The sequence below is a fragment of the Poecile atricapillus genome, chromosome 23 (genome assembly GCF_030490865.1).
Source record: "Poecile atricapillus isolate bPoeAtr1 chromosome 23, bPoeAtr1.hap1, whole genome shotgun sequence".
NCBI lineage: Eukaryota > Metazoa > Chordata > Aves > Passeriformes > Paridae > Poecile > Poecile atricapillus.
The window spans coordinates 1832982-1859751 of NC_081271.1; the positions used below are offsets into that span (position 1 = coordinate 1832982).

Genomic DNA, 26770 nt, shown 5'->3' on the forward strand with positions numbered 1-26770 from the left:
TGGGCACACACATCCACACTCGGCCAGCCACCAGCCGAGCGCTGCCTCCAGCCCAGCCCCCGGCAGCCGCCAGGCCCCGCGGGCCCCCGGCTGATGCCCACGCTGCCCTCCCGGCCCAGGTAAGCGCTTCGTGCCGCTCTGCTGCATCCCGGAGGGCTCCCGGAGGCTCGGGGCAGCATTCCCGACTCGCGCTGGGTGCGCTCCGGCCGGGAGGGACTCAGTGGGGTCCGCAGGGATGGGGTCAGGAGCTGGGGGTGCTTTGGGCATCCCCGAGAGGAGCCGGGGGTGGAGTTGGGAGCGGGGGGGCCGCGCTGGTGGCACTTGTGGCAGCGCTGCGCGGCCGAGCTCAGGGCGGCTGGCAGCTGAAATGTCTCATAAGGGGAAAAAAAAAAAATATGAAAAAAAAAAAAATCGGGGAATATTTCGGTTCTCAGCGATTGTCGCGAGGTTTTTCCCGGCGCGCTCCGGCCCGAGGCGCTTCGGGAGCGCGCTGGTGGGGTCGGGCACCTCCGGCGTGCCGGGGGGGTCCACAGGGGGTTCTGCTGCCCAAAACTCCTTCAGCACTCCCAGAATGAGCCGGCAGAGCCCTGAGCGGCCCCAGGGTCTCCTCTCCAGGGAAGGGGCTCCAGGAAGGCCGTGGTGTCCCAGTTCACCTTCCCGAGGGCAGATCCCAGGGGAGGGGGGCGATTTGGGGGTGCTCCGGGGGGATTTGGGGGTGCTCTGGGGGGATTTGGGGGGTTGGGGCTGTGCCAGGCGCACTCGGGGCTGTGGGGGATCCACGGATCCATTCCCACCCCATTTCCCGAGGGCACGGGGGGTACCCCACAGTCAGGGCACCCCTCTGTTCCCATTCCCAGAGGGACGGACGCTGGGATGGGGAAGCAGCCGGGGCAGGGAAAACTGGGGGCGCTTCCTGGGGCTCCTTTTCGTGTCTTCAAAGTGCCCGAGCTCCCTCCTCACCCCACCCTCGCTGACCCCAAAACTCCCCCGGGCTGGCCACAAGTCCCACCAGCCCCCAGCGTTATTCCCAGGGCTGGAGCGGGGCGTTTTCCCGGGAGATCGCGTCTCTCCCGGGAAACACCGGTTGCTGTGAGGATGGGAGGCAGCAGCCTCTGCATCCCGGAGCTGGGAGAAATCCCAAGGCTTTTCCCAAAGCCCGGCCCTGCTCTTCCCAGGCAGATCCACCAGGAATTCTGAGGGCGCAAATATGGAGCAAGGGGACTCGCAGGAGATTCAGGATCAAAAAATGAACCTCTCCAGGCTGGATATTTGGGATTTAGCACAGAAACCTCTTGCTTTGCTCAGCAGCGGATCCCAAACTTTCCAGAAATAACTGAGCTTTCCACAGGGTGGCTCAGAATTCCCAGAAACTCCAGAAAATGGGAGCTGGGGGGGTCCTGTCCAGCCCAGCTGCACCGGGGGCTCAGGTAGAGTGAGACAAAGGATTCCCAACGCTCCATCCATCCCCTGATTTATTCCTACAAAACACAGCGGTCACTTTTATCCCTTTGGAGTATCTGCAGAAGATTTGACGGGCTGGCTTAGGATTTTCCCGTCGGATCTACCACAAATAAATCATAAATGGCAGAAACCCCGAGCCGAGCCGTTAGGATTCCCCCCACACTCATCCCACCTGCTCCCAGCCCATGGAAATGGGAATCCACGTGGAGCTGAGCCCACGTTAAAGCTGCTCAGCCACGCCGGCTGCGTTGGAAACGCTCAAAATCCAAATTATCCGTGAGATATTTGAGGAGAGGCTGAGCCCTGGAGGGGTTTCTCTCCCCGCACCTGCCGGCAGCTCCCGGCGGCTCCGCCGAGCGCGGCCGCGCATTCCCGGGGCCGGGGATGGATCCCACATCCCGGCCCGGAGCTCGGGATGGGGGTTTCAGGGAGCTCGGGATGGGGTTTCAAGGAGTTCGGGATGGATTTTCAGGGAGTTTAGGATGAGGTTTTGGGGAGTTTGGGATGGGGTTTTCAGGAAGTTCAGGATGGGGTTTTCAGGAAGTTTAGGATGGGGTTTCAGGGAGTTTAGGATGGGGTTTTCAGGGACATTAAGATGGGGTTTTCAAGGAGTTTGGGATGGGGTTTTCAGGGAGTTTAGGATGGGGTTTTCAGGGACATTAGGATGGGGTTTTCCGGGAGTTTAGAATGGGGTTTTCAGGGAGCTTGCAATGGGGATTTCCCCAGCTCCCACGGGTTTGCTCAGCGCAGCTCTCCAGATGCACAAAATCCCTTTCTCTAAACCCAAAATCTTTCATCTTCCATGACAAACACCCTGGTGTTTCCCTGCTGGAAAATCCAGGACCCCACTGGGCTGATCCAAGGTTCATTCCCGCCCGGAGCCGGCTGTGGATCCCAACCCCAGCCCTGCCCAGCAATCCTGATCCCAAATTAGGACATTTATTATTTACTGGAGAGCCGTAAAAACCAGGATGGGACAGGAAAATCTGTTTAGCGCTGATCCCTGCTAAGGCTGGTAATGTTTGGAGGCCGAATCCCAAACCCGAGGGCAGGAGAGAAGGTTGGGCACGGGATTGGAGCATCCCAAGGAGCAAAACAAACCCGGCACCACCTCAGGGATCACCTGAGGGGCGATTTTAACCCCAGGGTCCCCTCGGGGCTGCTGTCCCTCCCCAGTATGACCAGTACAAGCACCCAGCGGTGCACTGGGAGGGCTGAGGAGCTCCGTGAGGCTGAGGAAGATCCCCGGAGCCAGGCAGGGATGCCCAAACCCCAAACCCCCGGGAAGGTTCTCGCTGCTGGATCAGAGCTTCCCTTCCCAAGCCCTTCTCCAGGAGGTTTCCCGAGCTCTCCGCTTGTTTTTCCCGACTCCCAGGAGCGCTTCCAGCGGCGGGGAGGGGCTGGAGCAGGTAGGAGCTATTTATACCTGAGGCACAGCAAGGCTCTGACGCCACCGGGAGCGCGAGTGGGAGGCGGGAGGAGCCCGGGATAGTCCCGGCTTTAGGCCGAGCTTCCCGGAGCTGATCCAGGCCTGGAGAGGGCAGCGGGAAGCGGGAATGGGGAGGTTTGTCCTGGGGAGCTCAGCTCCATCCTGGCTGCCTGAAATCCCCCCCTGGATCAGCGCCTCTTCCCAGGCTATCCCGCGGGAACAGCCGGAATTTCCCGGGAAAAGGGAACATTTCCCTGGAAAAGGGAACATTTCCCGGGAAAAGGGAACATTTCCCTGAAAAAGGGAACATTTCCCGGGAAAAGGGAATATTTCCCTGGAAAAGGGAACATTTTCCGGGAAAAGGGAATATTTCCCTGAAAAAGGGAACATTTTCCGGGAAAAGGGAATATTTCCCTGAAAAAGGGAACATTTTCCGGGAAAAGGGGATATTTCCCTGGAAAAGGGAATATTCCCCTGGAAAAGGGAACATTTTCTGGGAAAAGGGGATATTTCCCTGGAAAAGGGAATATTCCCCTGGAAAAGGGAACATTTTCCGGGAAAAGGGAATATTTCCCGGAAAAAGGGAACATTTCCCGTGCTCGGCAGCGCCCGGAGCGGGGTTGGCAGCACCGGGAATGTGCCCTGTGGGAATGTCTGTGGCATTACCAGCCACAGCCGGGATCTGGGGCGGACATCGCCTCCCGAATTCCCGCTGGAATCACTCCGGGGTGGATTTCCAGACTTCCAGTCCCATTCCCGCTGCTCTGGGCTGAGGTCTCCCTTGGAACTCGAGTCTGGAGGGGAAGTTTAAAGCTCCAGGGATCCAAACCCACCTGGGCAGGACAGAGGGACGTGGGACCCTCTGGAAGTGTTTTGGGGACACATCTTGTGGCTGGGAACCCAACATCGGGTGCTGACCCCCACCAGAGCAGGGACCCCCAAACTGCAGTTCGGGGTCTGGTTTTTGGGGTGTTTTGGTCCTCGTTTGGAAGTTTCCTTGCTCAGGACGGGTTTGGAGTGGCCCGGAATTCCTGCAGGACCTGGAGCCGCTGGCAGATCTGGGAAGGGCTGAATCCAAAGTTTTCCTCTCAATCCATCCCTGATTTCCAGGAGGACGAACCCGTGACAATGAACCCGTTTGTTCCTGCTGTGCCAGGATGGACACGATGTCCCCAACCTTGGGAAGGTTCTGAGAGTCAGAATCCAGGGAACATCACACGCCTGCCCTTTCCAGCTTTAGCCACCATCCCGAATAAAAGAGGCACAGGAGGAATTCCAGCCTGGCCCCCCCTCCGGAGCGATCCTTCCCTGGGGAATGCTGCGGCAGAAGGAGCTGCCCCACTTAATCCCAAATGCTCCTCTGGTGGCTGAGCGCAGGAGATGGAATTACACTGATTTATCCCGGTAATGGATAGCGCAGGACATCTCCTGCCAAAACCCACCCCGACCTCCCCAAAATCCCGCTGGGATCATCCTCCAGAGGATGCAGTGGATGCTGTCCCAGGCAGTTCCTCCTCTCCCAGCACCCCTCAAAATCTCCCTGAGCTCCCCGGCTCTGCCTCCCCGCTAATGGATCGCTCCCAGATCCCGAGGCTCCGGAGGGAAGGGATAATGTGGAGGTTTCCATCCCGCCTGGCTCCCGGAGGTATCGGTGACAGCCTCCATTAGCGGCGGTGACAGATCCCCTTTCAGGACAGCAGCGGGCTCTCGAGGGGCTGTCAAAACACCCCGGCAAGAGAGAAAAAACTGCTCCCTGTGGCCCTTCCCCAACCAGGGAGGAGAGCAGGGCTCAACATCCAGTGCAGAGTGTTCCCGGGGAGCTCGGGGTCAGATCCAGGATCAGGAGCTGGGGATCAGATCCAGGATCAGGGGTTTGGGGATCAGATCCAGGATCAGGAGCTGGGGATCAGATCCAGGATCAGGAGTTGGGGGTCGGATCCAGGATCAGGAGTTGGGGATCAGATCCAGGATCAGGGGTTTGGGGATCAGATCCAGGATCAGGAGTTGGGGATCAGATCCAGGATCAGGAGTTGGGGATCAGATCCAGGATCAGGAGTTGGGGATCAGATCCAGGATCAGGAGCTCGGGGTTGGATCCAGGATCAGGAGCTGAGGATCAGATCCAGGATCAGGAGCTCAGGATCGTGGCTCTGGAGATGGCTGCCCCATCCCTGGTCCAAGGTCCAAGGTCAGGTTGGAGCCAGCTGGGGTAGTGGAAGCTGTCCCTGCCCATGGCAGGGGCTGGAATAGGATGGGATATAAAGCCCCTTCCCACCCAAACTAGCCCCGGATTCCATGAAAAATAACAAAATCCAGCTTTCCCGCACTCGTTCCTGTTTCTTCTCGAAGTGTGAGGAAAGGGAACAAAGGAGGCAAAGCCCAGGCGGCTCCGGGGGCTCAGCAGAGAATTCTGAGCAAAAACTCCGAGTTTATCTTGTGGCCGCTGGTGCAGGAGCGGCTCCGCCGCTGCCGCCTCCCCCGAACCCCGGAGCGAGGGAACTGCAGAGATTTGGAAAAGTCAACTCATTAATTAGCGCGGGGCTGGCATCTCCTGCAAGCCCCCAGCGCGCCCGGCTCAAAGCTGCCCCTTGTCCCCAGGGCGGAGGGCCAGGCCGGGGGAACAAAGGGACAGTGTTGGCCGCAGGGCCGTGGGCTCGGGACGCTCTTTGGGGCAGGATTCTCGGTGACATCAAGTGACTCCATGTGACCGAGCCACCCCAGGGCTGCTGGAACCAGCGGCTTCTGCGTGGGAGCGTCTCCCGCCCCGCTGCGCTCCGTCCCCAAATTCCCTGTCCCTGCCACAGCTCGTGCCTCTCCCACCAGGAGCTGCCGCCTCCCTCTGGCCGCGGTTCCTCTGTCCCCGGCCAGGCGCGAAAATGAAGCTCCAGATTTATTTTGGGGTCTGTCAGGGAACAAAATCCCAGCAGGGCTGAGGGCGGCTGTCCCCTCTCTGTTCGCTTCTGTCCGTCCCTTCTGTCCCCTCCTGTCTGTCCCTTCTCTGTCCCTTCCCTCTGTCCTCTTCTGTCCATCCCCTCCCTCTGTCCCCTCTCTGTCCTCTCTGACCCCTCTGTCCCTTCTGTCCCCTCCTGCCTGACCCCCTCTGTCCCATTTCTGCCCCCTCTGTCTTCTCCCTTTTCCCCTTTCTGTCCCTTCTCCGTCCCCTCTGTCCCCTCCTGTCTGTCCCCTCTGTCCCCTCTCTGTCCCCACTCTGTCCCCTCTCGTCAGTCCCCTCTGTCCCCTCCTCCTTGACCCCTCTGTCTCCTCTCTCTGTCCCCTCCTGTCCGTCCCCTCTGTCCCCTCCGGTCTGTCCCCTCCCTGTCCCCTCCCTGTGTCCCCTCCCCGGCTCTCAGGAGCGCTGGGATCCAGCCCTCGCACCCAGGCGAGATAAAATCCCGGGATTTTGGGATGCTGGGAGCAAAACCTTCTCTCTGGGTGAGGACACAAAGGGGCCGGGTGTTTTCTGCAGCCGGAGGGGCTCGGGGAGCCGAGCTGGGCTCGGGCTGTTTGCTCAGGTGCGGTTGGTAATGAGGAGGGCTTGGAAAGGGGCAGGGAATCCCATGGGATGGGTTAATCCCTGCTCGCAGGGCTGGGGAGCGGACAGATGGGCAGGGACGGGAGTGGAAGCGGCACCAGCTGGAGCAGGGGGGGATGAGCAGCAGGAGCGGCCCGGGAGCTGCTGGCAGCATCTTCAGCTCCTCACCGGGGTGTTCTGGGGAAATGAGGCCCTGCCGGGCTGGGGGAGCGCTGCTGCCAAAGGGTTTGGTAACAAAGAGGGATAAAACAGCCCAAAATCCCTGCTGGAGATCCGCGGGAAGAGGTGCGGGAGGTGGAGCTGCTCCCGAAGAGGGCTCGGGGAGCAGCGGCTGCACAAAGAGCTCAGGGTTTGGTTGGGGATTTGATTTTTGGGAATATTTTGGGATCACAGGAGGCAGTGGAGGAGACTGGGAAGGCCATCAGGAAATGCCCTGGCACTTCGAGAGTTTCAATTAAAGATTCTTTTGTCAAAGAATCCCCAAATCCTTGAGTGATTTGGGTTAGGAGGGACCTTAAATCCCACCCTGTGTCACCCCTGGGCAGGGACACCTTCCATAATCTCGGGGTGCTCCAAGCCCTGTCCAAGCTGGCCTGGGACACTCCCAGGGACGGAAAATCTCGCTGCAGGGCATCCCAACCCTCACCAGCCAAGAATTCCTTCCCAATATCTTCTTTATTTTCACAAAAATCCAAATTATTCCTCCCTCCTCACCCCCACCAACACCCCGTGCACCTCCGGCTCGGTGTTTTCCATCAAAAACTCCTGGAAAGGAGAATTTATGGAGGAGCGGGGGAGAATGGGAAACAGCAAAGGAGAAGGGACAACAATTCCCGTCCTGATTTGTCCCATCGGGGACAAAAACAGCTCCTTCAGCCGCTCCCGCTCCTCCGGGCACCGCTGGAATTTTGCCCTGGAGTGACTCTCGCTCGGGCTGGTGGCCAGCGGGGAGGCACAGCTGGAGCCTGGAGCCTCTGGAATAGCAGCTCCATGGGATTTCTGGGGCTGGAAGGGTCGGGTGACCCCAGACTCCAGAGCCTCTGGAACAGCAGCTCCATGGGATTTCTGGGGCTGGAAGGGTCCTGCTGAACCCAGAATCCAGAGCCTCTGGAATAGCAGCTCCATGGGATTTCTGGGGCTGGAAGAGTCCCGCTGAACACAGAATCCAGAGCCTCTGGAATAGCAGCTCCATGGGATTTCTGGGGCTGGCAGGGCCCCGCTGACCCCGCCGTGTCCCCCCCGCCAGGGTCGCTGTCCCCCCGCGCCCGTAGAGGCTCCGCAGGACCCGGCGCAGGATGGGAGGCGCCGCTGGATTCATCCACGCTTCCCTGGCCGTCGGCACCTTCCTGGGTAAGAGATTCCCGTGGGAGCGGCGGGAGGGGCTGGAGCAGGCGGGACATCATCCGGGATCCACCGGGAATGCGGCGGTGCCCAATCCCAAATCCCGGGATGGGCTGTTCCGTGTCTGCGCTGTTCCCGATATCCCCTTGGGCCAGGAATGTTTGACACGATTTCTCCTTTGTAACCCCAGATTTCGGGAGGTGCAGGAGGAATTTCCTCCTGCCAGTGGGATTCATCCCACTCCCCATCCCACTTCTTCCTGGGATTCCTTGCTGGCCAAGCCCTGCAAAGATCCCCCTGCTCCTTAGGGAGCACTTCTGGATGTCAGAGAGGATTTCTGGATCTCAGGGAGAAATTCTGGATTTCAGGGATGACTTCCAGATCTCAGAGACCATTTCTGGATCTCAGGGATTAATTCCAGATCCCAGGGATCATTTCTGGATGCTCAGGGAGCATCCCTGGATTTTGGGGACCATTTCCAGATCTCAGGGAAGGAGGAATTAAGGAGTTCTGGATCTCAAGGATCATTCCTGAATTTTGGGGACGATTTCTGGATTTTGGGGACCATTTCCAGACCCCAGGGAAGGAGGAATTAAGGGGTTCTGGATCTCAAGGACCATTCCTGGATTTTGGGGCTGATTTCTGGATTTTGGGGACCATTTCCAGACCCCATCCCTGGATCTCGGGGAGGCTCAGGCTGCTCCCTGCAGGTCCCTTTTCCGCAGGGAGACATTTCCTCTCCAGCTGAGTCCGGATAATGTCCTCCAGCCAATCCATCACGCTGGGCAGGCTGCAGGCCCATCCTCATAAATATCTAATTACCTTTTAATGTTCTCTGCATCCCCGAGGAGGCCCAGGCAGGGGGGGCTGCCCTGGATCCGGAGGCAATTATCCCGCTTGGAAATTGGCCCGACCCCCACGCGGCCACGGAGCCGGAGTTGGGGTCTCCCATCAAACACCTGAGTTCAGACAAACCCCCCAAAAATCCCGGGATGCCTGGGAGGGTGATTTTCACTGAGCTTTGGCTGATGGTTCCATGGAGCTCCGGAGGGACAGGGAGAAATCCTGGGAATACAAGGAGGGATCGGGACAAAAGGATGGGAGCGATGGATGAGGCTCAGGGAAACCTTCTGGAGTGGGAAAAGAGCCAAAACCTCCAGGTCTGGAGCGAGATTTAAATATTTAAATCTTCTGAAGCGCACAGAGACTGCTCTGAAATCCCCAAATCTCCCTGGCCTTTGTTCATTTGGGAAAACCTCTGGAAAATATGGGAATCCAAGCCCTGACCTTTTGTTCCTCAGAAAAGTGCTCGTTAAAAACAACCCAAAATAAAACCCCGGCTCCTCAGAGAGCTGGTCCTCAAAAAAAACCCAAATCCAGCAGGATTCTGGGCATAAATTTCCTGCAAAACCAATTTATTGCCCAGCTCCCTCCTGTGATCCAGAGGCTGTGGATGTCCTCAGAAAAAGGAATTCAGCTTGGAAAACATTCCACCCAGGAAATCCATCATTTCCTGGGCTCAGCACAAAGTGCAGCCTCCCTCACACCTGGGCTTTCCAGGCCTGGCTCTCAGCATATTCCTAAAAATATCCCCAAAATAACCCAAAAGGGAACCTTTGGAGTCACCTCCCTGCAGCTGCTTCTCCAAATCTTCATTTTCAATCCATTTCCCATTATTTTGGTGCTAATTATCATTTTCCTTAATACTGAAGGTTATTCCAGGGGCATGGTGGGGCTTTTCCTGTCGTTCCAGCTCTCCCAGCTGGACAGAACATGGAAAATTCCCAACAGGTCGCTCCTCTCCTTTGAAATTTGGCTTAAAAACCTTTATTTTGTGCCTGTCTTCTCCCTGTTTTCCAAACACCAGAGCTCCAGGACAGATCCTGCATTGGCAACGTTAAAAATTGGGAATTCTGGGGTGGCAGATCAGTCTCAGAAGTTCTGGGATTGATCAGTTTTTCATTTTAACCTTATCCCCACCTCGTAACAGTTTAATTACTGCTTTAATCAACCCCCGATTTGTTTAATGAGTGAAATCCAAGCGTTTCACCCCCAGCACCTTGGAATTGTGGATTAAAACTCACCTGAAGTCCTGGCATCGATTCCAAGAGGGAAAATCGATGCCTGGCACTGGCAGCTGTAACCTTGGCAGGGACAAAGGGACAGCAGAGGACAGCAAGGGGACACGGGCTCCAGGTGGGGTCAGGAGGGAGGACGAGCCTGGTTTGGCTCAATTGGAATAAAAAAATCCCACGGGAAAGGGCAGGGAATGGAGTGGTACCAATAGATATTTTATTTGTTAAATAAATAGAAATTCTTTACCTTATGCTCTCTAATTAATCTCAAAATTAAAGCTGTTCAGCCTCGGTCCTGTCACCGCCATCTATCAGAGCACAATTAACTCATCTATCAGCACGCAATTAAATCTTTTCTCGTTAATTCCCCATTAACTCAATATTGTTTTCCCCCCCGATCAGCAGAGTTTATTCCAGCCGGGACTCCCTCAGCACTGACCCAAACAGGAGAAGATTTCCAGTTTTCCCTTTAGGAACGGGACCATCCTAGAAGGGAAACAACCCCAAACCCGCTGCTTTTCCTTAATCCCAAAGAATCCCAGCTCGGCGCCTCTCCCTGTGTGAGGGGAGCATCCCGCGAGCCGATCCTGGCGGAGCCGGGATAATTGCCTGGAGCAGGGACACGGGGAGCAGCTGCTCCCAGCCCAGAGCCAATTACCAGATCCCCTCTTCCATCCCATCCCATCCCATCCCAGCCTCCTCCCGGAGCAGCCGGAGCGCGAGGCCAACCCCGGGAGCCGCGGGTCAAGGGCTGCTCCTGCTGATCCCAGGCCGTTCCCGGCTGGAAGTGACTCTTCCATAAAACATCCCGCTCCCGGGAATCGCTTCATTTGGGAGCGGCCCCGCTGAGCAGGGGGGGGAAGGAGACAGATTGGCGTTGGCACAGCGGGCTGGAGACGCTCATTAATTCAATTACAGAGCAGGGAAGGATCCTGGAGCCGGGGAAGCAGCTCGGAGCTTATCAGCGCTGGTGGCTCCTTCCCTGATAAGGGCCAGGCGTCTCCAGGGGGACAGGGACAAGCAGGACAGACGTGCTGGCAATTATCCCACCGGCTGTTCCTGCGAGGAAGAGATTTCCAGGTGGATTCTGCCTGGCTCTCGCTCCCAGTGTCCCTTCCAGTGACCACCCCGGGCTGTGGGAGCTGCCCCGGCCGTGGCAGGGGTGGAACGGGATGAGCTTGAGGGATTTCCCACCCAAAGCAGGCTGGGGTTCAGGGATTCTCCTGCGTGGAAGGGGATCCACTGGAATTTGCTGTTTATCTGAGACAGGAAGGCAGCTGGAACTTGCCAGTGGCACTTTGTCCCCAAAGGGTGGCCCAGGCACGGCGTGGATCAGGCAGGGGGGGCCTTGTCCCTCTTGTTCCTCCTCGTTCTCAAAACCAGAGTCAAACCTGTGTCTGAACACCCCAAAAGCGGCTTCAGGCTCATCCCAGCCATGGAACAGAATGGTTTGCACTGGTTTGCAGTGGTTTGTACTGGTTTGCACTGGTTTGCTCTAGTCTGCACTGGTTTCTGCACCAGTAACCAACTGGTTTGAGGTGTTAGAAGCCGGGGGAGCTGCAGGGACAGAGGGGACCTGCCAGGTGTGTCCAGAGCCGTGAAGATCCCGGTTCTCCCCTCTCCTCCCTCACCCTGGAGAGGATTTCGGAAGAACGCACCAGGCAAGGTCTGTGCAGGCAGAGGAGGAACCTCAGGGACAAGGGGACATTCCCAGCCCCAGCTGTGGTGCTCCAGGAGGTCCCTGGTCCTTCCTCCCCGTGTCCCCAGGGATGCTGGTCCCTCTGGAAGGGCGGGAATGGCGCGGGATGCTCGGTGGGAAGGGCCGGTTGTGTTCCCACAGCCAGGGCCGGGCTGTGCTGACAGATGGGGTGGGGTTGTCACATCGCTCCTTCTCTCCTCCTCCTCCTCGCTGCTGGGCACACCCTACAAAACTGAAAAGGAGGATTTTTTTTAGGAAAAGCCGAGCGGAGCTGAGCAGGTTTTCCCCTCTCCCGTAGTTTGGTGCCAAGCCCAGAGCGGCACGCGGAACTACGGGCCGGTGTTCGAGGAGCAGCCGTCCCACACGCTCTTCCCTGAGGGCTCTGCAGAAGAAAAGGTCACCCTGTCCTGCCGAGCTCGGGCCAATCCTCCCGCTACCTACAGGTGAGCTCCGGGCTCCCTCTGCGCCTGGAACGGGATAAAAACATCCAGGATTCTGCTTTCTCCCCTCCACTTTTATGTATGGAGAATTACTGACTTGGGAATGAGATTCCTTGTCCTGTGAGGAGCTGAGGGAGCTGGGAAAGGGTTTGGAGAATCTTGAGGGAGCTGGGAAGGGTTTGGAGAATCCTGAGGGAGCTGGGGAAGGGTTTGGAGAATCCTGAGGGAGCTGGGAAGGGTTTGGAGAATCCTGAGGGAGCTGGGAAGGGTTTGGAGAATCCTGAGGGAGCTGGGAAGGCTCAGGCTGGAGAAAAGGAGGCTCAGGGGGAATTCCTGGCTCTGCACAAGTCCCTGCCAGGAGGGGACAGCCGGGGGGGATTTGGGATGTTATCCCAGGGAACAGGGACAGGAGGAGAGGGAACGGCCTCAGGCTGGGCCAGGGGAGGCTCAGCTTGGACAGCAGCAGGAATTTCCTCATGGAAAGGGCGGCCAGGCCTTGGAAGTGCCCAGGGAGGTTTGGAGTCCCCGTCCCTGGAGGTGGCAGCTGGAGGTGGCACTCAGGGCTCAGGGTGGGCATCGGGCACAGCTCGGACTCGCTGATCCCAGAGGGATTTTCCAGCCTCAACAATCCCAAAATTCTGAGATATTCCAGATCCCTCCCAGGTCACAGCTCAGATCCAAATCCACCTCCAGCTGGAAAACCACCAGGCCCAGCCCCACGGGGATTTATCCCTGCTCCCATTTCTTCTGGCAGGTGGAAGATGAACGGCACGGAGCTCAAGCTGGAGCCGGATTCCCGCTACAGGCTGGTGGCCGGGGATTTGGTGATCAGCAACCCTGTGAAAGCCAAGGATTCCGGCTCCTACCAGTGCGTGGCATCCAATTCCAGGGGCACCGTGGTGAGCAGGGAGGCCTCGCTCCGCTTTGGCTGTAAGTTTGGCACCCCCAGGTGAATTAAACACAATCACAGTTAGGCCTGGCTTAAATTGAGCCTGCCTGGAAACAGGCTTGGAGAGAATCTCTCCAACGCATCATCCCATGGAGAAATCCCCTGGCACTTCCATAGAAATCTGGAGAATTTGGAGTATTACGGAGAAAGGCAATGATAATTTTGGATCTCCCTCTGCACAAACCCAGCCGAGGAGGGGCAGAGAAAGTGCAGAGGTTCCTCCAGCTGTTTTTCCTGTCCGGGTTTCACTCTGCCTCTTCAGTTTTGCAGGAATTCTCGGCGGAAGAGCGGGACCCCGTGAAGATCACCGAGGGCTGGGGGGTGATGTTCACCTGCAGCCCCCCGCCCCACTACCCAGGTAAGGGGGACGCAGCAGAGCACGGGGTTCCCGAATTTTCTGGGAATTTCAGGGAAGGAAATTTGGGGTTAACTCAGAGTTTGTAACGCAACAAAGCAGAGGCAGGACTTGGTGTGTCCGTGCAAGGGCCAATTCCAGCTGGGAATGCCACTGGATCCATCCACCCAAGCCTGGAATCCCACTGGATCCATCTCACTTGGGAGGACAAACCCGTCCAGTTTATTCCTTTCCTTTTTCCCCCAGGTTTATCCTACCGGTGGCTCCTGAACGAATTCCCCAATTTTATCCCGGCCGACGGGAGGCGTTTCATCTCCCAGACCACGGGCAACCTTTACATTGCCAAGACGGAGGCCTCGGACCTGGGCAACTACTCCTGCTTTGCCACGAGCCACATCGACTTCATCACCAAGAGCGTCTTCAGCAAGTTCTCCCGCCTCAGCCTGGCTGCAGAGGGTCAGTGCTCTGGGATTGTCCCAAAAATGCCAATTCTTATGGGAAAAGTCCGAATTAACAAATCCCTCCACAGCGCCCAAATATTCCCCAGCCTCTCTTAAGAACTTCGAAAATATGGATGGGCTGGGGTGGGAGGGAAGCAGCTCTCTCTCTCCAAGATTCCCCGTTTCCACTCCATCCATGGGGTTTCTCTATTTTTAAAGGATAATTCTGGGAAAAGGGAATTAAATGGAGGAAGGCCTGGATGGACACGCATTGGAGCCACCTGGGATAGTGGAAATTCCATGGCACGGGTGGGATGGGCTTTAAGGACCCTCCCAACACAAGCCATCCCAGGATTCTGTGGTTCTCAGGAATTACGGAGCCCTGAGATGTTCCCAAGAGATTCTCAGGGAGCTCAGCAAGAGCTGTCTGAAGAAGAAAACAAAACCTCTGTCCCCTCACCCCAACACACCAAAGGGTTGGGAAGTCACCTCATGTGTCCCTCTGCCCTTTGAGACCCCCTGGGTGGCATTTCGGTGTCACCCAGGTGCCCTGAGCGGTGTTTTCCCCGTGGCAGATGCCAGGCAGTTCCCACCCAGCATCAAGGCCAGGTTCCCCACGGACACCTACGCCCTGACCGGGCAGCTGGTGACCCTGGAGTGCTTCGCCTTTGGAAAGTGAGTGAAGCATCCGCGGGGATCGGGATGGGGATTGGGATGGGGACTGGGATGGGGACTGGGATGGGGGTTGGGATGGGGATTGGGATGGGGACTGGGATTGGCAGAACTTCCACACCTCCTCTCTCTGATGGAGGACCAGGGATGGAGGGAAATGGGAGAAGGGAGGAGCTGGCTAAAGCCAAGGCCCGGTGGGACAGGACAGGGGTGGTCACACAGGGAATGAGCTCAGCCCGGGTTCATCGTCTCGGCTTTCCTGCAGCCCCGTGCCCCGGATCAAGTGGAGGAAGCTGGACGGGCCGCAGTCCTCCAAGTGGATCGGCAGCGAGCCCCTGCTGCAGATCCAGCACGCTGGATTTGAGGATGAGGGGACGTACGAGTGTGAGGCGGAAAACGCCAAAGGGAGGGACACCCACCAGGGCCGCATCATCATCCACGGTAACGCACCCAAAAACATCCCTTATCCGAGGGGACACACCCAAACACATCCCTTATCCATGGGGACACACCCAAACACATCCCTTATCCACGGGGATACACCCAAACACATCCCTTATCCATGGGGACACATCCCTTATCCACGGGGACACACCCAAACACATCCCTTGTCCATGGGGACACATCCAAACACATCCCTTATCCATGGGGATACACCCAAACACATCCCTTATCCATGGGGACACACCCAAAAACGTGCTCTTCATCCGAGGGGACACACCCAAAAATGTGTCCTTCATCCAAGGGGACACATCCCTTATCCAAGGGGACACATCCCTTATGCAATGGGACATGTCCAAACACATCCCTTATCCACAGGGACACACCCAAAAACGTGTCCCTCATCCAAGGGGACACAAACACGTGTCCATCCAAGGAACACATTAAACACACGTCCTTCACCCAGGGAAGTGTCCTCCATCCAAGGAACACACTAAACACGTGTCCTTCATCAAAAGGGACACATTAAACACGTGTCCTTCATCAAAAGGGACACATTAAACACGTGTCCTTCATCAAAAGGGACACATTAAACACATGTCCTTCACCCAGGGAACACATTTTAACTTCCCAGAGCACGCCAAGCTGCCCCAGGCGATGCTCTGAGGGTTTGGGATGAAAACCACGCGCTCCAATCCTGCCTCTTACCATCCCTAATTAAATCATTGCCAAGCCCCAACCAAGACCTGCAGGGATCAGGGAAACCTTTCCTCAGCGGGCACATTTGGGCCGTGGTGAGGGGAGAGAGAAAGAGCTCCAAACGGGCTCTAAAATCATCACAGCAAACATCAGGGAACCAGGGAAGGAAGGAGAGTGACAAAAATCCAATTTGGCTCGTGCTCAAGATCCTCTCCAAGCCTGAGGAGCTTCCACTGGGGTTAATGCTCCAAGCTGTTAACCAGATCTAGTCAAGCTAAAAAACTTCCCATGGTTACCTTGGCTTGATCCCAGTTTTTCTTGAAGCTCAGGAAGCTGAGAGAGGGAAGGTTTAGAGGAGATACCAGGAAGAAAATCCTTAGTGCGAGAGTGGTGAGGCCCTGGCACAGGGTGGATGGGCATGGTGGCACAGGGGCTGTGGTTTCCTCATCCCTGGAAGTGTTCCAGGCCAGGCTGGACGGGACTTGGAGCAGCCTGGGATGGTGGAAGATGTCCCTGCCCATGGCAGAAGGTGGCACTGGGGGACCTTTAAGTTCCTTTCCAAACCAAACCATTCCATGATTCGATGATTCAGGAACAGCTGAATCTCACGAAGAGAAACCAATTCCTCAGCCCTGGATTCTGCCCTGACCTTGCGCAGCCGGAGCCCAGCAGGACCCGGCCGCGCCTCTCCCTGCACAAACGGCCGGGGCTGTTCCCGTGGCAGGTCCCGCTGTGCCAACGACTGTGCCGGTGGCGCTGGCACAGGGACATCCTTCTGCCAGCCTGGCACTGCCACCTCTCAGCTGAGCTCCTTGGCTCTGCCCCCTCTCTCTTGTCCCCTGCAGCCCAGCCCGACTGGCTGGACGTGATCTCGGACACGGAGGCCGACATCGGGTCCGACCTGCGCTGGAGCTGCGTGGCCTCCGGCAAACCGCGGCCCACGGTGCGGTGGCTGCGGGATGGGCAGCCCCTGACGTCCCAGGTACCCCCCAGCCAGCTCTGATCCCGCTCCTCCAGCCCCAGCCCCTCCTCCTGCCTCGCTCCTGCATCCCCGCCCCGGTTCTCACCCCGCCTCCCTCCTCCATGTGCCCCCATCGGGCTGCGAAGCGACGGCACCATCCCCAAATCCCCTCTCCTGGCGCTGCCATCCCAGCCATCGCTTCGTGCAGCTGCAGGGACTCACAGCCGGCCAGCAGGGAGGACAAACAGCGCCTCGTGCCTGTCCTGGTGTCACCTGCACCTTGCTGCTCAGGTGTCCCGGCAAACACAGCACGGCAACGTGGCAGAGCGGCTTCACAGACATAAAAACAAATCCTGCGTTTTCCCGCACGGAAAACCAGGCTGGCCTCGAGGAGTCTGTGATGAAACTCAACCCTGACCCAGCCGAGGACTGAGCTCCATATTTTTATTTTTTTTTGTTTTCTCATCTAATGGGTTCACCCTCTTGTTTGCACAGAACCGCATCGAAGTGAGCGGTGGAGAGCTGAGATTTTCCAAGCTAGTCCTGGAGGACTCTGGCATGTATCAGTGTGTGGCTGAGAACAAGCATGGCACAGTTTATGCAAGTGCTGAATTAACAGTGCAAGGTAATTCCTCTCTCCCAGAGCTCTGGGTTCCAATGGGACACTGAAAAAAAAATCTCTTCCTAATATCCTGGTGTGATCCTGACATTGTGACGTCGCAGTGAGATCAGAGCAGGCAAAAACTGCTTCGCTCACCACTGAAATGGTTGTTGCTTCAACAAGACACTGTGCAAGCCCTTAAATTTTAAAATCTGTGTAAATTCTGTGTGAAAGAGAACAAAAAAAATCTGTTTGCCCACGGGAAGTGGACAGGACATCCAGCAGCAGCACTACAACCTCTCTCCCACTACAAATTCTTCCTTTTTGGAGGAAAGAGGTCCAAAAACGAAAAGTTCAGTCTCCATTCCGCCTGCTTTGATGGATGGTGACTGGAGCTGAACTGCTGCCAAACTTGTTCCATGATGTTACTCCAAAAGTTCATCTCCTCATGGAGATGCCAAAGATAAATCAACGGCCTTGAGCACCAGCTTGATCACTAACACACTGAGGCCAACAGGTAAATCCCAATTCCATCTGCAATTCCAGGAGGAGTTTCAGGCAAGCTGGATGTCTGTGTTGGTCAGGATATTGAAGAGATTATCCTCGACATGTTCCAAAGCAGCTGTTGTTGTGTCTCTCAAAGACCTTGCACTTGTTAGGGTCATTCCCATCGCTCCGTCCCACTCGTGTGCCACATAATTCCTGCCTGGCAGGCATCAGGATCCACCCGGCAGCCGAGGAATTCCTCCCTTATTCCGCTCTCCAGACTCTGCCTCGCTTCTCCTACCGAGCCATCCAACAACAAATCTATTCCCGCTGAAATTCCCCCCAGGGCAGCGTTTCTAATCGTGCCTTAATCCTCTTTTTTTATCCCTGTAGCTTTAGCTCCAGATTTTAGACTAAACCCGGTGAAGCGCCTGATCCCGGCAGCCCGGAGTGGGAAGGTCATCATCCCGTGCCAACCACGAGCAGCACCAAAAGCCACCGTGCTCTGGACCAAAGGGACAGAACTCCTGGTCAACAGCAGCAGGTAGCAGCACAGAGTCAGCTTCCACCTAGAAAATGCAGCTAAAATAATTTTATTTTTTATCAGAAGACTGGACTCGATGATCCAAATGTGCTGCTGCATCCCTGAATTTTTTTAGTCCTCTAATTTCCTCTTTAGCAAACTCCCACGCGATGTTTTCCTGCCTGATTTTGTCGCCAGTTTCTCTAAAATCGGTGGAGATTCCCAAATCTCCAGCACGAGCGGATCTTTTAACTTTCCTTTGTGTGGCTGCTCTTCCTTTGCAGGGTGACGATTACGGCGGACGGGACCTTGATCCTGCAGAACATCAGCAAATCCGATGAGGGGAAATACACCTGCTTTGCCGAGAACTTCATGGGCAAAGCCAACAGCACTGGAATCCTCTCTGTCCGAGGTAGGGATGTTCATCTGGGGTCAATCGAGCAAGAAACGGCTAAGAATGAGTGATGTGATCTTTCTCCCGTCCTTACACTCCCAAAAAACAGAATAATAGGGGAATCAAAGTGATTTCAGGTGGAGCAGCAAAACTTCTGCCTGAGCCACCAAGAAACGGCCCTTAAGAAAAGTGTTTCCATTTCCTAATCCCTCCTCTTCCTCCTGTGAAGCTCCAGCTGCTGGAAGGGTTTGGATAATGGGACGGGGACATTGCGGCTAACGGCCCTTCCCGCTCCTTCCCTGCAGATGCCACCAAGATCACGCTGGCACCATCGAGCGCCGACATCAACGTGGGTGAGAACCTCACCCTGCAGTGCCACGCGTCCCACGACCCCACCATGGACCTCACCTTCACCTGGTCCCTGGATGATTTCCCCATCGACTTCGACAAGTCCGAGGGGCACTACCGGCGAGCCAGCGCGGTGAGTCCGGAGGGAATTCCGGACCATCCAAAGGGATGGAAAATTAATTCCACCCTCGTTATTTGCGTGTTTGTGCCCACCAAAGCTGCTCCATCACTTTGCCCAGAGAGGTTGTGAATTCCATATCCCTGGAAGTGTCCAAGGCCAGGTTGGACACGGCTTGGAGCAGCCTGGGATAGAGGAAGCGGTCCCTGCCCGCGGCTGGGGTGGAATGGGATGGGCTTTAAGATCCTTCCCAGTTCAAACCATTCCATGATTCCACGATCATTCCTCTCCTAAACCGGAGGAGAAAGGGAAAGACCTGTGGATAACGGCAGGCAGAGATCACTCAGTGATCAATCAATGATTGATCAGTGACCACTCACTGATCATTCAATAACCACTCACTGATCAACCAGTGATCACTCAGTGATCAATCAATGATTGATCAGTGACCACTCACTGATCACTCAATAACCACTCACTGATCAATCAGTGATCACTCAGTGATCAATCAATGATTGATCAGTGACCACTCACTGATCACTCAATAACCACTCACTGATCAATCAGTGATCAATCAGTGACCAATCAGTGATCACTCAATAACCACTCACTGATCAATCAGTGATCAATCAGTGACCAATCAGTGATCACTCAATAACCACTCACTGATCAATCAGTGATCAATCAGTGATCACTCAATAACCATTCAATGATCAATCAGTGATCACTCAATGGTCACTCATTGATCACTCAACCATCACTCATTGATCACTCAATGATCACTCATTGATCACTCATTGATCACCATCCCAAGCCAAACAGACCCAGCACAGGCTCAGCCTTGGCCATCACCGGATCCATCTTGGATCCATCCAGCTCCATCACCCATGGGGGAATCTTTCCCCATCTCCCTCTTCTCCACCTTCACCACATCCCAACCACCCAAACCCAAACCACTCTGAACTCTGGGCTGTGAGCGGGCGCCTCCTGATGCTGTCCCCGCCGTGTTCTCCCTGCAGAAGGAGGCCATCGGGGACCTCAGCATCTCCAACGCGCAGCTGCGGCACTCGGGCCGTTACACCTGCACGGCCCAGACCGTGGTGGACAGCGCCTCCGAGTCAGCCACGCTCACCGTCAGAGGTAACTCCCTGTGGGAACATTCCCTGCTCCTGACAGAGCAATGACACGGCCTGTGCCCTCAGCTGCTCCTTCCTCGTAACCGCCTCACACCCAGGAATTCTGTCACATGGCCTAGTGGGTTTTATTTTCACACAAAATTTGGGTTTGATTATCTTGGAGGTCTTTTGCAACCTTTCCAACCAGGCTTAGGAGCTTTTCCAGAGCCGAAAGCTGGTGGGGAGGCTTCCCAGCTTCCAGAAAAGAAAGGCCGGATATGAATTTAGGACTTGCAGAATGCACAGAGGGATAAACCTCCAAATCTCCCATGTCAGTGACACATTTCCCACGCCCCCAGGACCTCCAGGCCCGCCCGGGGGGGTGGTGGTGAGGGACATCGGTGACACCAGCGTCCAGCTGAGCTGGAGCCGCGGCTTCGACAACCACAGCCCCATCGCCAGGTACCTCATCGAGGCCCGGACCCTCCTGTCCAGCCAATGGAAGCAGATGCGCACCAGTGAGTGTCCCCACGGTGGCACCGGTGACAAACCGAGGCCACCGGCCACCGGCCAGCCCTGGCTCCGTGCTGCTCCTCGCTCTATTCCTTCCCCTCTGCTGTTACTGGATTTTACAGATCCCGTAAACATCGAGGGCAACGCGGAGACGGCGCAGGTGGTGAACCTCATCCCGTGGATGGATTACGAGTTCCGGGTCTTGGCCAGCAACATCCTGGGAATTGGGGAGCCCAGTCTGCCCTCCAGCAAAATCCGGACCAAGGAAGCAGGTGGGTGTGGAGACAACCACAGGTCCCTGTCCCCACCCAGGATGGTCCCAAGGGATGAATCATCTCCTGGAGAGGTCCTGGAGCTGAGGCCACCACAGGATTTGCCACCTTTTTGCCCATTTCTGTGTTGAAGATGAGCAGGTTTAGAACTGCACTTCCCAGCACTACATCCAGCTGGGAATGTTCATTCCATGTCCAGCTGCTTGGACAGGAGGGATGGGAGAACAGCAGGAGAACTGCACCCAATCCACCAAATGCAAACCAGCTTCTTCCAGATAAAACTCCCCTCCACGTCCCTGCTTTTGAGCTCCATCCTTGTTCCCTCCGAAACCAAATCCTTGTCCCATGCTCCTAAATAACCTGGTCAGGCACAAGCTGGAATTCCAGCCAGGATTTTCATGGCTGAAAACAGAGCCCAGACCTTTCTCAGGATCTGTCCCATCCGGTGTCACGCCGTGTTTGTGCTCCTCCATCGCTCCCACCCCCTTAACCCAGGCTCTGTTTTCCTTTGGGGACCTCACAGCACCGACGGTGGCACCGTCCGGGCTTGGCGGCGGCGGAGGGGCTCCCAACGAGCTCATCATCACCTGGACGGTGAGTTGGGAGCAGGGAAAGCACCACGGGGGGACCACGTGGCATTTTCTGAGGGGGGAAATCAGCGCTGCCACCCCAGTTTGAACACGGGGATGAGCCCAGGGCTGGTTTGGATGGACCCAGCGCACGTTTCCTTCGGGAAATCAGCACCACCATTCCAAATCGGATGAACCAAAGGCTGGTTTGGACTGACCAAGGCTTCCTTTCTCTTCCCAGCCCACGCTGCGGGACTACCAGAACGGGGATGGCTTTGGGTACATCGTGTCCTTCCGGAGGAAGGGCAGCCAGGCCTGGCTGAGGGCGCGGGTGCCGCACGCGGAGTCGCTGCACTTCGTGTACCGCAACGAGAGCATCGCGCCCTACACCCCCTTCGAGGTGAAGATCAAGGCCTACAACAGGAAAGGGGAGGGCCCCGAGAGCCTCACGGCCATCGTGTACTCGGCAGAGGAAGGTAAAGAGCAGGGCGAGAGCTGGGCATGTCCAGCATGGAGAGGAGAAGGTTCCAGAAAGAGCTCAGAGCCCTTCCCAGGGCCTAAAGGGGCTCCAGGAGAGCTGGAGAGGGACTTGGGACAAGGGATGGAGGGACAGGACACAGGGAATGGCTTCCACTGCCAGAGGGCAGGGCTGGATGGGATCTTGGGATGGAATTGTTCCCTGTGAGGGTGGCCAGGATGGAATTCCCAGAGCAGCTGGGGCTGCCCCTGGATCCCTGGCAGTGCCCAAGGCCAGGCTGGCCAGGGCTTGGAGCAGCCTGGGACAGTGGGAGGTGTCCCTGCCATGGCAGAGGGTGGCACCAGATGAGCTTTAAGGTCCCACCCAAACCATCCCATGACTGCACAGACTCAGAATTCCCCACTTTGTCCAACCCACCGCCTTTCCTCAGCCAGACCCCTGCAGATCCGTGTCCATCCAGGAGCTCCCAGAATGGCTATTCCAGCACAACATTCCTCTACTCCCCCAAAGACACAGAGTGACGATTCCCTGAGCCCAGCCCTGACCGCCCCAGAGCCTCGGGGCAGACACAGATCCCAGAGCTCACAGCTGTGGCCCTGCTTGTCCTCCTAAATCCCTAAATCCCTTCCCCTTGCTCCGTAACACAACACCAGCTGTCTGCCCGCGGGATGATGCCGCGGGAAAACCTTTTGTTCCCGACGGGGCCCAAAGTCAGGAAAAGGATTTTATTCCTGTCTTTCAGAACCCAAAGGGGCTCCTTACAGGGTCATCGCCAAGTCTGTCCTGTCCTCGGAGATGGATGTGTCCTGGGAGCCCGTGGAGCCAGGAGAAGTGACCGGAGTGCTTTTGGGATACGAGGTAGGAGATTCCAACGGGAACGGGAGACCCTGAGAGCCCAGCAAGGGAAACTCCCCCGGGTTATGTGAGGTGAAAGGAAACAGCTGTGATTCCAGAGGTGGGGATAATTCACACCACGTGGTTCTAACGGGGCTGGCACTGCTCCATCAGGAGAGATTAAAGGGATTCATCCCGTTTTTCCTGCCTGCCTTTCCCAGGAGGCCGTGGCCTCATTCCTGGGCACACACAAAGCAAAATACACGGACACAAACACCCAAGGGCCCTTCATCATGGGCCGACTCAGGATTTGCAGATCTCCTTCCTAAACCCATCCCGTCCTTTTCCACGCAGATCCGCTACTGGAAGGACGGGGACAAGGAGGAGGCGGCTGACAGAGTGAGGACGGCGGGGCTGGTGACATCGGCTCATGTCACTGGCCTGAACCCCAACACCAACTACCACGTGTCCGTGCGAGCCTACAACCGGGCAGGGACCGGCCCCCCCAGCCCCTCCACCAACGTCACCACCACGAGACCTCGTGAGTGAGCCCTGACCCCTCCACTCTCCACAGGATCCCCCAAAATCACCCAAACTTTGATCTCAGTGCTGTTGTTTCATGTCCTTTGAACGCCCCGTAGTGGTGACAGCCCTGCCGAGGCTCGGGGGACGGCAGGACCAGCACAGCCTTCTCCTCACTCCCTCATTTACCCAATCCCTGTCTGCTTTTACATCCCTCAGCACCAAAAAGGCCACCTGGGAACATCTCCTGGACTTTTTCCGGCTCCACAGTCAGCATCAAGTGGGACCCCGTGGTGGCCAAGGCAGACGAGTCGGCAGTGACGGGGTACAAGGTACGGTCAGCGTTGCTGGGCTTCTCCTGGAGGAGATCCAAGGAAATCACAGGAACTCAGCGTTCCCTCTTCCCACAGATGCTCTACAGGCAGGATTCCCACTCGGCCCCCACCCTGTACCTGGCCAGCAAGAGCCAGATCGACATCCCCATCCCCGAGGATTTCACCCACGCCTTTGTCCAGATCCGGGTGACCGGACCCGGCGGGGATGGGACGCCGGCAGAAGTTCACATCCTTCGGAACAGCGGTACCTGCGCTCCTCCTGCCACACCCACCCCACTGACCACGCCCACCCACTGACCACGCCCACCCACTGACCATGCCCATCTACTGACCACGCCCACCTCACTGACCCCACCCACCTCACTGACCCCACCCACCCACTGACCACACCCACCCACTGACCCCACCCACCCACTGACCACACCCACCCATCTGACCACGCCCACCCCACTGACCATGCCCATCTACTGACCACACCCACCACTGACCCCACCCACCCCACTGACCACAGCCACCCATTGACCACACCCACCCCACTGACCACAGCCACCCATTGACCACACCCACCCCACTGACCACACCCCACTGACCACACCCACCCCACTGACCACACCCACCCACTGACCACACCCACCCACTGACCACACCCACCCACTGACCACACCCACCAACACGCTCCTCTGGCCACACCCATCCATGTGATTCCATGATCGCCCTCTCCATGCCCAAATTCCCCTTCCCAAGGTTCTCCCCAGGCTCTGGAGCTCCGAGACCGGAGCTCAGCCACAGGAAGGACTCAGTCCGCCCCTCCCATCCTGGCCACAGTACAATCCCAATAAATTGGGTTTTAAAATCCCTCTCTCCCTTCCAGGGCCGTGGGAGAACATCCTCCCGCAGTGTTTGAGGTTGAGACTCTGGAATTGCCTTTCCTGGAATTGTTTTTTCCAGGAATCAGCCTTTGGTTTCCTTGTGCTGTTCACTCATAGGAATTCCTGACTCTTCCCAAACTCAGTCCAGCCTGACCCAGCTTTAGGATTTGCAGCCTCGAGACCCCACAACACCCAACTTCCCAAGAGTTAAGAACTAAAAACCATTTCAGTTTTCCACTAACAGTGAAATCCCAGCTCCGTGGGGTCGCAGCTCCAGCAAATTCCCTAAATTCAGGGCTGAATTCTCAGCGCCCACCCCCAAATTCCTGCTCCCAGCATTCCCAGGAGTTTTATCAGTGCCAAACAACACAAAAAAACCCCACAAAACCCCACTTCCCCCAAGTTCCCCGCAGTGTCCGCGCCACCCCACAGCCGCCCCTTCCCTGTTCCCGTTTTTTCCAGGGACGAGCATGATGGTGGAGGACTCGGGGACGAGGCCAGCGCCACACGTCGTGGTCATCGCCACCAACTCCCTGCTGATGGTGGCCCTGATCAGCTCCCTGGAGCTCTGACCGCGCCCCGGACGCGGCTCCGGACACGATTCCTCCCGATCCCGCGGGAACGAGGCGGCGTTCGGCAAATCCCACTTGGGAGCGGGGCGGCACCGCGGGGAGAGGATTGGACCACGTGGTTGGAAGGGAGGAAGAAATTAAAAACAGCTTTTTTTTTGTCTTTTTGGTTTGGAGGGACAGAAGCTTTCGTACAAGACATGGGTCTTTAACCGATTAAATGTTTTTTAAGGAAAATGAGGAAAAGGAAGAATTCTCCGGGAATTCTGCAGCCAACTGCCCCACTCCCCCTCACTGTATCCGTAGGTTTTCTGCCTTATTGAAGCCATGTATGAGATAACCAGACTGCTAAATTTGACTTTTTTTTTAACTCTGTACAGTGAATTCCATGTGGGGACGGGGACTGAGGAGTTCAGGGACACCCATCCCACCACAGCCAGCTCGGAGCATCTGTGGGACGGGATTGATCCTTTTTTCCACAAAAAAAAAAAGCGCCAAATCCTGCAGGAACCAACCCAAGGAGACAAATCCTTGGGAGGATCAAGCTCTGCCCCAGCCTGAAAAGCTTTTTTTACAACTCTGGTGTTCACTTGCCGCACCAGCCTGGTGCTTGTCTCAGCTGTGAGGTGCAAATTCCGTGTTTTCCCATATCCCACCTGCTTTGGGGGTGGATTTGTCACCCTGTTTGCCTCTTTCCTTTCTGTCTGGGGAGAAGAATCCCTAATTCAGGCACCTCTGCCTAAAAATGGAGGTGTCAATAAATCCGATTTCAGAGGAGCGAAGGACTTTTAAAAAATGACAAAATGAAAAGAGGAATGGGAGGCTCCAGGAAGCCACCACTGGAACAACAAGGAAGATTTGGACTCGGATTCATCGCCCTGCACTGAGAATTCATCCAGCCAAAATCCCAGGCCGGGATTGGGACTGCAAAGGCTGAGATCCAGCCAGGAAGCGGCTCTGGATTCCAGCTCCGATGGCTGCCGGGCATCCCAGGGAAGCACTGGGATGCTGAGGAGCCCCCTCCCCTCCAGAGGCTGGGAAAAGCAGGAATGCTGAGCTGAGCTCCCACAGGACTGGTTGGGAATTGATGTTGCCTGTTGAAATCTCTGTCTCCCAGTAAAGCAGTTGACCAAAGTTAATGAGAATTGATTGGTGTTGCCGCTGGTTCCATCCCAGGGGTGGTTTTAGGGACTTTTCCCCGGCTCTGACTCCTCAATCCCAGAGAAAACAGTGCCAGCCTGGACAATCCCAATCCCAGAATTTCCTGGCTGAGCCCTGACGAGCAGTTTTCCCTTTAAACGCCAATTCCTCAGTTCTTTTTAGCCCAGGTGGTGGCAGGGAAATCCCTCTCCAGACAGGGCAGCTCAGGCTTTGCTAAGCCCTGTTTTGGGCAGTCCCTTCTGCCATTCCGTTGATCCAGGGTTGGGAGAGCCACGGGGAAGGATCTGCACCTGCAAATCCGGCATTCAGACCTCGGGAAACGACAAAAAACTACTTTTGAAGCCCAGCCAGAGCCAGCAACGGGAGGAAAAGGCTTGGGATCCTCCTTAAAACCTCTCGGAGCTTCCTAAAATACAGCCCAGGGGTTAAAGGTGTGCAGAGACAGGGAGAGAACTGGAATTCCTGGGATTTGGAGGGAAGGATGGAGAGAGGGAAGGATGGAGAGAGGGAAGGATGGAGAGAGGGAAGGATGAAGAGAGGGAAGGATGGAGAGAAGGAAGGATGAAGAGA

General features: G+C 56.4%; 1 protein-coding gene across 3 annotated transcripts; it reads left to right on the forward strand.

Moving 5' to 3' along the window:
* Nucleotides 1-26686, forward strand: CNTN2 (contactin 2). 3 transcript variants are annotated; one of them, XM_058855494.1, is made up of 23 exons: nucleotides 1-119; nucleotides 7668-7771; nucleotides 11835-11979; nucleotides 12731-12906; nucleotides 13188-13283; nucleotides 13527-13736; nucleotides 14296-14395; nucleotides 14658-14833; nucleotides 16378-16514; nucleotides 16989-17118; nucleotides 17974-18124; nucleotides 18388-18515; nucleotides 18803-18978; nucleotides 19983-20103; nucleotides 20438-20596; nucleotides 20714-20863; nucleotides 21387-21457; nucleotides 21674-21908; nucleotides 22653-22768; nucleotides 23099-23285; nucleotides 23486-23598; nucleotides 23677-23845; nucleotides 24933-26686. In XM_058855494.1, exons 2-23 carry the CDS (start codon nucleotides 7717-7719, stop codon nucleotides 25040-25042), a joined length of 3111 nt encoding a protein of 1036 aa, XP_058711477.1. In that variant the 5' UTR covers nucleotides 1-119; nucleotides 7668-7716; the 3' UTR covers nucleotides 25043-26686. The 3 variants fall into 3 exon arrangements, with proteins under 3 accessions (XP_058711477.1, XP_058711478.1, XP_058711479.1); XM_058855495.1 differs by lacking the exon at nucleotides 1-119 and adding an exon at nucleotides 6055-6321; XM_058855496.1 differs by lacking the exon at nucleotides 1-119 and adding an exon at nucleotides 7322-7434.
* Nucleotides 26687-26770: the final 84 nt, after the last annotated feature.